The sequence below is a fragment of the Equus przewalskii genome, chromosome 13 (assembly GCF_037783145.1).
Source record: "Equus przewalskii isolate Varuska chromosome 13, EquPr2, whole genome shotgun sequence".
NCBI classification, from domain to species: domain Eukaryota; kingdom Metazoa; phylum Chordata; class Mammalia; order Perissodactyla; family Equidae; genus Equus; species Equus przewalskii.
The window spans coordinates 90,374,661-90,386,714 of NC_091843.1; the positions used below are offsets into that span (position 1 = coordinate 90,374,661).

Sequence of the window (12,054 nt, forward strand, 5' to 3'; positions counted from 1 at the left end):
AGAGGGGGGGGGGAGGGAGGAGGGCAAAAAGGGTGATTAGGCACACGTGTGGTGATGGACTGTAATCAGTCTTTGGGTGGTGAACATGATGTAATCTACACAGAATTCGAAATATATAATGATGTACACCTGAAGGTTACATAATGTTATAAACCAATGTTACCGCAATGAAAAAAGAAAATATAAGCTCGCACCAAAACATTAAATCTCGCCAGAGTTCTGCTGATTATGCTAGAGAAGTAGCCACTTTAAATGAATTTTCAGCCAATGTTACTGGGTCGACAAATCACTCAAGACTTTTGATTAGCGTCTTTTCGGTCTAAATGGGTTGGGTAGTTACAGAAAGAAAGATTCCTTTAATTCCAGTTTGTCGCTGGTTAATCTCAGCTCAATGATTCACAACCCCAGGCAGCTATCAGGAATCACACAGGCTGCTTAAAACAAACAAAAACTATGCTGGGGCCTTGTGCCCCAAGAATCTGGTCTAATTGCTCTGAGGTGGGGCCTGGCACAGATGTATTCACTATAATTTCCCAGGTAGTCCTAAAGTGTAGCCAAGGTAGAAAACTTCACTTAGCAAATACTACTTGAATTTCTTATGTGCTAATTATATATTCTCTGCATACTAATTCCTTATTTTTAAAAAAAGGTAAATTGGACTTATACTCCATCCACCACCTAAAAATGACAACCTGGTATGTTTAAAACATGTTACAGCTTATTTTCTCCCCCATTTAACATTTTCCATTTATATTTACATGTATGCTATGTGCCTATATGCTTAACTGTCCAGAAGGATTTTCACAAAATTGTTCACCATGGATTTTTCTTACACATTAAGACATAGAAGAATTTTTAGTTCTCTCTCCATTTTTAATTTTTTAAAAAACACATGCATCATTTTATAAAATAACAGTATCTTCAAAGTTTCAATTTCAAGACACTAAAGTTTCCATCTTAAAATTTTAAAATAATATGAAAAGTTAATTTAATTTTTTTTTTGGTGAGGAAGATTGGCCCTGAGCTAACATCTGTGGTAAGCTTCCTCTATTTTATGTGGGATGCCACCACAGCATTGGCCAATGAGCAGTGTATAGGTCTGTGCCCAGGATCCAAACCTGCACACACCAAGCTCCCGAAGCAGAGAGTGTGAACCCAACCACTATGCCACCAGGCCAGCCCTGAAAAGTTAATATTTTTAACTAAAACCAGAGGAGCTGACAAACATATTTAGAAAAGTTTGTGTTTTTCACACCTTAGACATAAAAACACTTTGAGTTATTTCCAAAAGAATTTTTTCTTTTTGAATTCAAAACAATAGTCTTATTCTTAATTGCTTACAACAACCAAAAAGATTTTAACAATATTTAATATACTTACACGGACTCTGCATCCTTTTCCTTTTTAATTATTCCTGGCAAACCAAAAGTCTTTCTTTTCCTTGGTTTTATACCTTAAAATAAATGCATATTGTTATAGAAACATAACTGTTCCTGATAAACATACTGAACTTATGAATGAATCTTATATCTGACACATAATTTGCTCATAACTGTGGATAGCAAATTTGGATGAAAGAAATAAAAGTATGAACTGCTAAATTCTAATATGTAAATCACAGTCACAGTCTGTTCAGACGTTTCTTATGTTAGCGTAACACAGCCTATTATTCACCAAAAGGCTCCACAACGCTCTCTCTTCTTCTCCTAAGTCTTCCCTAAATCCACTCAACCAAGAAGCATGTGCAGGCATCTTAAAACGTAAAGAAAGCACATTATTCACTGTATTAGATTTTGTTATAAATGTCAGTCAAATCACCTTCCCTGTCTAGAGGGTCACAAAATATAAACGTGCTGTTCCAAATAAAAAGATAACACAACAGATCCATTAACACTATACTATGGTATTCTTTTGTCCATATGTCTAACATAAACAATGTTATAAATCAATTCCACCATAAATGAGGAACAAATATCATCTGTTTTGCTAATATGCCAGTTCTTCCTCCTCTTCTTACATGACAAATTATTTTTAATTTTTTAAATTGTTTAACTTTTATTTAGGTATTTTTGTTGAGGAAGACTGGCCCTGAGCTAACATCTATTGCCAATCTTCCTCTTTGTTCTTGACGAAGATTGTCACTGAGCTAGTATCTGTGCCAATTTATGTCTATTTTATGTGGGATGCTGCCACAGTGTGGCTTGACAAGCAGTGCTGGGTCCGCACCCATGATCCAAACCTGTGAACCCCAGGCTGCGGAATTGGAGCTCACAAACTTAACCACTATGCCACCAGGCTGGCCCCAAATTATTTTTTAAAGGTCAGTCATGCTATTAATTGTTGATAGAACCCAGCACTTAAAGCTTAGCTGCTTATGCTTCGAGAATTCAAGAATATCTAAGCTAACTTCTCATCTTACAGATGAGGAGACTCAAGGGTAGTTTTGTTTTTGGTTTTTTTAAGTCAGTGTTACAGAACCAGTAAATACTACAGCCAGGATTCGAATCCAGGTGTCTTAGAATGTACTTGCTTTCATGCAAAACTAGCTCCCTGAACCATACATTTGTATAGCATGTTATAATATTTTTTAAATCAAATATATTTTCATTCTCACAAAGTAGGTATTATTTATTATTCACATTTTACAATAAAGCAAGCTGAAGTACAGAGAACTCAAATAACTATTGTTCTCAAACAGCTAGTACCTATAGAAAGTCTAGGCCCCAGAGCTCCTAACTGTTCCAATAATAACCTTACACACAACAGCAAACCATTTCTCCAAATTTTTACACAGCTCTTGGAAAAAACAGAAGATTGCTTTCAAATTATTTCTCATAGCTCGCAGAGGGAGATATACAAAACATGACAAAAACAGCAGTTATTTTTCCTACTATGGGTTTCATACTGCGGAAAGGTCAATTTAAACAGGAAGGGTGATGGACCCTTTCTCCAAGTAAAACCCTCACCCATTCTGAATGACAGCAATATGAACATTAAAGGAGAGCCTCATTAGCTCCTGAAATGTTACCCACTGTAGAACAGGCGTACACATTAATGCGTAGTGATTAGTTTCATATTTATGACACTAAAATGTTTAAAACTGGATGTCAATGGAGAAAAATCTCGATATATATTCGAAAACATATGTTATATTTAATTTTTTAAAATATACATTCTAACACACTCATATTCCTTTGGACACACCTACTGTTTATTCGTTAGGTAAAGATCAGTACCTGCAAGCCTTCAAACCACATTCAGATTTTTTACATCACTCTACAGACATCCTGGCACCAATGGAGAGCAGCCCCTCTTTACTTGTTCAATAAACACAAGACATTACCTAGTTGCCACACATCACAACTAGTCAACTTACCTTCAACTGCACTAGCAGGGTCACATTCTTCAAATTCAATGAGGCCTAAAAAATACATACGTATGAACAAGTGCTATTGGAAGAAAAAGCTGGTAGAAAACAATCAGATCAGATCTGATTACAACACATCTTTGTAATTGTTTTGAACTGTGTTCCAGTGTTACCTGATAGTGTTAATTAAAATAGCAGCACTAATTTAAAAAATCAAACAATCCTAACAGTGGAAAAAATTTAAGACTAGCCTATTATGATGATCACAATTTACCGAAAACCCTTTATATCTGATACCACAAAACTGGAGACACAGAGACCTGACACGTAACTTCTGCTTTCAAGGGCCTGCAGTACAGTTGATGGAAAATAAGCAAAGTTAGTGACAGCTGCTGAATCCTCGGCTGTCTCACGGAAAGGACAGGGAACCAATATAGTAAACACTACTAGAACGTAAGCTTGGGACCTTGTCTGTCTCGTTCACCGCTGTGAACTGGCAAATAATCGGTCCTTAATGAATATGCGCTAAACAAATAAACGAATTAATGACATACTAGCTAAGGGATGACACTGGGATGACAACCCAGCCCTCTCTAACTGTATGGCAAGTCAAGGAACCTGAACTGCAGTGTGCAGGCAACGGGAAGAGTTTTCCCATGAGGTCACACACACACCCCTGCAACGGGTTTTACAGGAAAATTAATTTAGCACTGGTATCAGTGACAGACTGCACAGAGCGAGGTGATGAAATGGAAATCAGTTAGAAAACAAGTGAAATAGCCCTGAAATGACAGGTCTGCTGATATTAGCCTTAAATGCCATAAAATACAGTATATTTCATTTAAGTGAAATACGAAATTCTTTAGGTAGTGAAGAAAGCAGCAAAAGCATGAATCACTCTTCTATTAAAATATATGCAAAGCTAAATATCAGACCAAAGAATTATCTTTCATTAAATTGTCATTTTAGCCCTGTTTTATAATATATAAATTTATGCAAGTCCAGCATTTTTGTGAAATAATTTTTAATGTATTAATGGTAATTGGTACAACTTACCATATCAAGAAATTTAAAAATAGAGCTTGAAGTAAAGAGTAGATAAGACAGGATTTTATTACTAGTTCTTCTGAGACATTAAACTTAACTATAACTATATACAAATTCGTCATCTTCCATTAGGAAAGAAAACCAGTGATTAACAAGAAAGATTTCTTTAAAAGTAGGAACATCAAAAAATTTTGGCTAAAATGTCCTTCTTCTGGATCCCAAATCTAAGATTTACTTCTTCAGTTCTAATTTCTTAACATTTAATGATAAGCAGAATAAAACAGTCATAAAAGTTTCAATTATTTATTTAATCAATTATTTGATTATTTCACAATTATTTAACAACATCTCCCTTACTAGGGCATTCTTATGATATATAACATATGACTAAAAATTATACATATATTCACCACTTTCACCCAAAAAGCCTTAAGACGTCAGAAAAAGGGCGAATTAAAAGTTTAAGAACTTCAAGTCCACTGTGCAAATCCAGAAGCTGAGAATTCATTCAACGAAAGTGGAATGAACTTGCTCTCAGAAGCCTTCAGAGGCCCACGTTAACAGTTTACAAAGAGACAAGAAGTGAAAGAGCAACAAAGGCAAAGAATTTTAGTGTGTGCATCTTGATAACTAGCAACTTTGTACGTGGTGAAAAAATTACGAAGAATGAAAACTCTCTACCTGAATTACCAAGTGCTCATTATGTATCATTAGCTTTGTCACTTACTAATAAAGCTTGAAAGACGAGACCTGCCTGTCAAATAAATATGAGAAAGGGTCTACCAAAAAAAAAGACAACCAGAAATGTGCTTAATCAAAAATTCTCCTACAGCTACAAAGCACATATTTTGTGCCCAGTAGCTATTTACAGAATCTCCGATACTCAGGCTGTGGGCATATTCTAGAGAGGAAAAAAACCACCAATACCCAAAAAAAAGCATTATTTATAAATATTTAAAAATATAGTATCTAAAAAGACTTTTATAACATCATCTTAGCAAATAGGATACATATGCTTTTAAGATCTTTGGACGCCTTCATTATGTAAATATATGAAAATAGTAAATGAAATAGTAAATAGCATATGAAAACAGTAAAGCCATCCCTAACTCTGTAAGAATCAGTCCCTCAAACAAAATTCTACATTTTTCTCACTAAATCATTTTCTTATACCAGACATATCTTGACTGCTTTTCTATCTTTCCTAAACATCCTCTTAAAATCCATTTGAAATAGGAAAATGTCCAATAAAAATATTCAAAATGACATTTTTGAAGTATAAGATGCCAAGTCCTTTCAAATTGTTAACTATATATTAAAGATTTTAAACTGAGTACCATCTGCACATAAGCTTTGCTATTAAAGATAGAAATATTAACAGTTTCTGGTGTAATAAAACTAATTATACCCTTTAAAAACATTAAATCATGCATGAAGAAGATTTTTTCAAACGGCAGACGCTCCACGCCTGCTTCACACGGCAAGGCTTGCGTGCCTGGCTCAGTGCCAGCTGGCCGCTCAGCTGGACATTGCTGCACATTCCCACCCCCTCCGTACATGTCACTTCTGAGCTGCTGCCCCAGTAGAAAGTTTATTCAGCATCTCCCTCCAATGCAGTCCACTGCCCATCATTCTGCTGTTTAATCATAAGACAAGTTACTTTTTCTGACAGTACCAAAGCCAGAGTGAGAGTCAGAAAGAATAGTCTGCTACAACTGGAATTTCAACTGTTTCAGGCTCAATTAATTCTGTTGTCAAAATAAATAACTGCTCTTAGCGCTGAGATTTTATGCTGGGCCACAAGGGCAATTTAGTTTGTATGAAAGCAAATAAGCCCACTGTGGCTCTGTCTCCTGATGCTCTTTGACACATTCTCCAAAAACGCCATCATGACTTCAATTAAAGGCAGAAGAGAGCAGAGGCAGACCTCCAGGAGGCCAACGACCCAAAGCAGAACAACCCTCATACACGACGCCTGAACCATCAGGTAGGAGTAAATCACTGCACCAAAACAAGATCAGCAACCTAAAGAATTCATCCAAATTTAATTTGGATCAAAAGTTTTAACAAATGTTACAAAAAGAAAGACAATTCATTTAACAGTAATCTTTAATCACTACAAGTATTCTGTGGGATGAGGTACAGCATTAAAAAAACGTAAAATATTTAATTAATGGTTTCCATCATTTTGGAATCAATTCTAAATCTCAGGCCACCAATACGGCAAATTTGCAACTCTTGTCTAGTTCAAAACTGGCCTCAATGACCCCGTGGCATAGTGGTTAAGTTTGGGACACTCTGCTTCGGTGGCCCAGGTTCATGGGTTTGGATCCTGAGCACAGACCTACACCACTTGTCAGCCATGCTGAGGCAGTGACCCACATATAAAACAGAGGAAGACTGTCACAGATGTTAGCTCAGGGCTAATCTTGCTCAAGCAAAAAAAAAAAAAGGGAAGATTGGCAATGGATGTTAGCTCAGGGCAAGTCTTCCTCATCAAAAAAAAGAAAAGATAAGACTGGCCTCAAAACTCAAGCAAGAAGTCTGGGTTACACAAATTGAGCATACTTCTGCATGCGCCCAACTAAAACCACTTGGTTCTAATTAGAAGCCAAAATAAAACATACAAACATGCCCAGACCCCAAAGTCTAGTAAAAAGAATGGGGAAAATGACAGCACATGGGGAGGTCCACAGCACCACACAGACACAGGGGAGGAGGAAGGAGGGAGAGAGAGGTGTGTGTGTGACACAGACAGGGAAGGAGGAGGGAGGGAGAGAGAGGTGTGTGTGAGACACAGACAGGGAAGGAGGAGGGAGGGAGAGAGAGGTGTGTGTGAGACACAGACAGGGAAGGAGGAGGGAGGGAGAGAGAGGTGTGTGTGTGACACAGACACAGGGAAGGAGGAGGGAGGGAGAGAGGTGTGTGTGTGACAGAGACACAGGGGAGGAGGAGGGAGGGAGAGAGAGGTGTGTGTGTGTGACACAGACACGGAAGGAGGAGGGAGGGAGAGAGAGGTGTGTGTGTGACACAGACACAGGGAAGGAGGAGGGAGGGAGAGAGAGGTGTGTGTGTGACACAGACACAGGAGGAGGAGGGAGGGGAGGGAGAGAGGTGTGTGTGTGACACAGACAGAGGGGAGGAGGAGGGAGGGAGGGAGAGAGGTGTGTGTGAGACACAGACAGGGAAGGAGGAGGGAGGGGGAGAGAGGTGTGTGTGTGACACAGACACAGGAGGAGGAGGGAGGGGAGGGAGAGAGGTGTGTGTGTGATACAGACAGAGGGGAGGAGGAGGGAGGGAGGGAGAGAGGTGTGTGTGAGACACAGACACAGGGGAGGAGGAGGGAGGGAGAGAGGGAGAGGTGTGTGTGTGACACAGACAGAGGGGAGGAGGAGGGAGGGAGGGAGAGAGGTGTGTGTGAGACACAGACACAGGGGAGGAGGAGGGAGGGAGAGAGGGAGAGGTGTGTGTGTGACACAGACAGAGGGGAGGAGGAGGGAGGGAGGGAGAGAGGTGTGTGAGACACAGACACAGGGGAGGAGGAGGGAGGGGAGGGAGAGAGGTGTGTGTGTGATACAGACAGAGGGGAGGAGGAGGGAGGGAGGGAGAGAGGTGTGTGTGAGACACAGACACAGGGAAGGAGGAGGAGGGAGAGAGGGAGAGGTGTGTGTGAGACACAGACAGAGGGGAGGAGGAGGGAGGGAGAGAGAGGTGTGTGTATGACACAGACAGGGAAGGAGGAGGGAGGGGGAGAGAGGTGTGTGTGCGACACAGACACGGGGGGGGGGAGAGGGAGAGAGAGGTGTGTGTGTGACACAGACACAGGGGAGGAGGAGGGGGGAGGGAGAGAGAGGTGTGTGTGTGACTCATGACCATGGGAGTCAATGACCGCATTCTCGAGCTTGCTCCTGGGCTTCTGGAACGCAACACAGCCACATTCCTAGGCGCTTGGGATGATGAATCAGGCAAGCTTACACAAAAAAAAGCACCGAACTCCAGCTCGTGGTGACGTGCAGAGGGCATGGAGGCTCAAGTTCTGGTGTTGCCACGTGCTGGCTGGCTGGTTATCCTGGACTAGTTAGGCACTCTTTCTGAACCACGTGCTGGCTGGCTGGTTATCCTGGACCAGCCAGTCACTCTTTCTGAACCTAGGTCCTAACATTTTTATGAATGATATGGAGGGTAACAATAACACCTTCTCTGCCATACTTGTTTTCTCTCTCCACACACACCCATAGGCACACACAGTTTTCTTGTCTCACTTGCTACATCATTTGAAAGTAAGCTGCAACATGGATGCCACTTCACTTCAGGAGTATTCATTTTGATAAAGGGCTTGTAGAGTTGCCTCGCTTCCGTAGTTCCAAATCCCAACACCGGGCTCAATCTCCTAGTGCAGAGCCTCACGATCAGTCACCTGGAGGGCCCATTAAACCACAAACTGCTGGGCTCCACCCCCAGAGTCTCCTATTGGAAAGGTCTAGGCTGGTGCTCAGGAATCTGCATTTTTTTGGTACCAAGGACCCACCCTAGACCAATGAAATCAGAATTTCTGAGACAACACACTGTCCACGCCCTAAAAAAAAAAAAAGGAAAAGAAGAGAAATGAAAAGGACAGTGAAAACAATTTCCAGGCATGATTCCCACATATACCCAAGGCTTGAGAACTAGTGATGAGGCAAACTTAGGAACCATGGTCTTAAATCAAAGGACGGGATTTTAACCATGAAATTCCAGTCACTATAAAACCTTCCAAATCTTCACCCAGTTCTCCAAACACGGAAGCTTAGCCCTGAAACATAATCTCCTCCTACATCCAGGACCTGACACTGCCTCCCTCCCCTGAGACTCGGCCATGTCTTCACCCTCCGAGATCCTGATAAAACTTGGGGCAACTATACCCAGCTCACGGTAACCTCTCTCCTCTGGAACGTCCCTTCTCGCACACGGTGCAGAAGCTATGTTTACACTGCAGGACCTGGTCTCCCTGACCCTATTACCAGAACCAGCTTCTTTCTCCTAGAAATTTGGAAAGGGACAAAAACCTGGGTTACTTCTGAGCTATGGCTGCAACTAAGGAGGAAGCAAAAATACAGAGAAATTACTTGGAGGTCACCTTATGTCAGGTGCCTCGAAAAGCAAAGAAAACCATCCTGCAAAGAAAAAAGTAAAGCCGTAGAAAGGCAGAGTTCAAATGAAGGAAAAGTGACTCCTAGCATTCCTGCAGGTTTGGGTTTCCCACTGCAGCCCGGCTAGATTCCTGACTTTGGATCCTTGGGATACCTCAGTTTCTGTCCAATAAATTTCCTTTTAGGTTCAAATTGGCTTGAGGTAGCTTCTTTCACACCCTGCAAGAATAACTAAACCCCTGTCCTTGTTATTATGCACATATAAAAACCATAATCAGCTTACTTTATTTTTTTACTTCTATTTTGTTGCCAGTGTTTATACACTTAACATTTTTAATGGCTACTTCAGATTAATGAGCTAAGCTTTCCTTAAACCAAGTCTGCTCAAAACAGTTTAATGTGTACTTCCCAAGTTAGGACTATTAATGTGGGGCTCAGTTACTGTGCTGTGACAAGCTGCACATGCAGCTGGCACACGACATCACATTAAACGATTTCTGAACCCAGGAAGAACAGCAGAATCAGCGTTTGAATAAAAGCTTACGTATTGTTACGAGTTACACAATTCTACTGGATTGGGAAATACATGCAACTACTACACCACCCAAGAAATGTATTCTCCAACACAGGGTAGGCAAGTGTGTCCTACAGAGTCAGACAGGAAATACTGTAGGCTCTAGGGACCATAAGGTCTGTTACAACTACTGACCTCTGCCATCGGGTGCAAAGCAGCCACAGACTATACATAAACAAGGAACTGTGCTGTGTTCAAAGAAACTTTTAGGGACACTGAAATCTGAATTTTATAATTTTATGTATCACAAAACGCTACTCTTCCTTTGATTTTTTTTCCCCTCAATCATTTAAAAATATAAACCCATTCTTTGCTTGTAGGCCTCCCAATAACAGGCAGAGCTAAATTTGGCTCACTGGCCATAGTTTGCCAACTCCTGCTCTAGAAGATATAAGAGGATCATTATCAGGTGGAATCTATGTGCCCAGGGCAGAGATCAGCACCTCCGCCCTGGGTGGCCGGGACAAGAGGTGAGGTGGCCTCCATCACAGGGTCAAGCCTGTCTCTTGTTTTTTTGAGGGCTCCCTTCCTTTACTCCCCTATTCATGCTAATCCACATTATCCTCTTCCTACTCCCGTCCATTGTTCTTTCCTCTTCCTCTGGTCACTCTCCCTTGTATCCAATAGAAAAACCAGGTAATCTGAGTGTATCTGGTATGGTTTGTGGATCTTTGGCTCTTCTTAGCTATTTTAAATTTTGCTTTCTACACAAGAGTTTGTTTCTCTGATTTAAAAAACCTTTACTGTGGAGTGGTAGGAGGCTCTATGTATAGGTATGACATTATTCCAAATCCTTAAGAGGTCTAGAAAGATGATCACAAGATTTTTTTTTTTTTTTTTTGAGGAAGATTAGCCCTGAGCTAACATCCGTGCCCATCTTCCTCTACTTTCTATGTGGGATGCCTACCACAGCGTGGCTTGCCAAGTGGTGCCATGTCCGCACCGGGGATCCGCACCGGGGATCCGAACCAGCGAAACCCAGGCCGCTCAAGCAGAACGTGTGCACTTAACGGCTGTGCCACTGGGCCAGCCCCCAGATCACAAGATTTTATATTTTTCAATTATTTGCTTTACCCTATACTTTAAAATAATATACCTAATGTAGAAGCTAAAATACTCTAAATATCTAAACTAATCAATTAATTTCATTCAGGCAGTGTGACCACAGGAATCGCATTTTCCCCCTTTTCTTTGTGGCTGATTGTTTTTTATGTCTACCTTTCTCAGGCTTCTTCTATTTGTATCTTTAAACACAGTGCCTGGAAGTCCTCCAATGGAAGCTATAAACCTATATTACCATATAATGAAAATACAGATAAGTTTTTCAACAAAACCTGTTATTTAAACATATTACACACTAGCCTACAAACTTTTCATTTTAAGTTATTTATCCTGCTTCTTACAAATGGAACCTTGCTTTACTTTTATGAATTATAAATAGCATACAGTAAAATTAGCAGAAAGACCGTAAAACAGAAAACTCCAAAAATATGGATTTTAATCTCCTTTGGCAACTAAAATACATGAGAATGGTAGGAATAATAGGATAATGTCATTAGAACATGAAAAGATATTCAAAATTGGAAAACACCTGTTTATTCATGATCCTTTCAAACCACAGGTGCTTTGATATTCAAAGCATCCACTTACAGTGACTCAAATTCCAGAAGAGCCAGGCAGTACTACACTTAAAAAGTAACGACAAAAATTTTTGGAAGTTCCTCAAAAAAATAAAAATAGAACTACCATATGATCCAGCTATTCCACTTCTGGGTCTTTATCTGAAGGAAACAAAATCACTATCCTGAAAAGATGTCTGCCCCCCATGCTCACTACATTATTTCCAACAGTCAAGACATGGAAACAACCTAGTGTCCACTGACAGATGAACGGATAACGAAAATGTGGTGTGTATATATAACAAAATGTTATCGGCA

General features: G+C 40.4%; 1 protein-coding gene across 3 annotated transcripts in view; it reads right to left on the reverse strand.

Moving 5' to 3' along the window:
- FCHO2 (FCH and mu domain containing endocytic adaptor 2) overlaps positions 1-12,054 on the reverse strand; it is a 115,666-nt gene that overhangs the window by 57,478 nt on the left and 46,134 nt on the right. For all 3 annotated transcript variants that reach the window (XM_070569861.1, XM_070569860.1, XM_070569859.1), the window contains 2 exons: positions 3,377-3,421; positions 1,381-1,453 (listed from right to left, as the gene is read on the reverse strand). In XM_070569861.1, the coding sequence (XP_070425962.1) occupies positions 1,381-1,453; positions 3,377-3,421 (118 nt within the window). The remainder of the gene's footprint in view (positions 1-1,380; positions 1,454-3,376; positions 3,422-12,054) is intronic.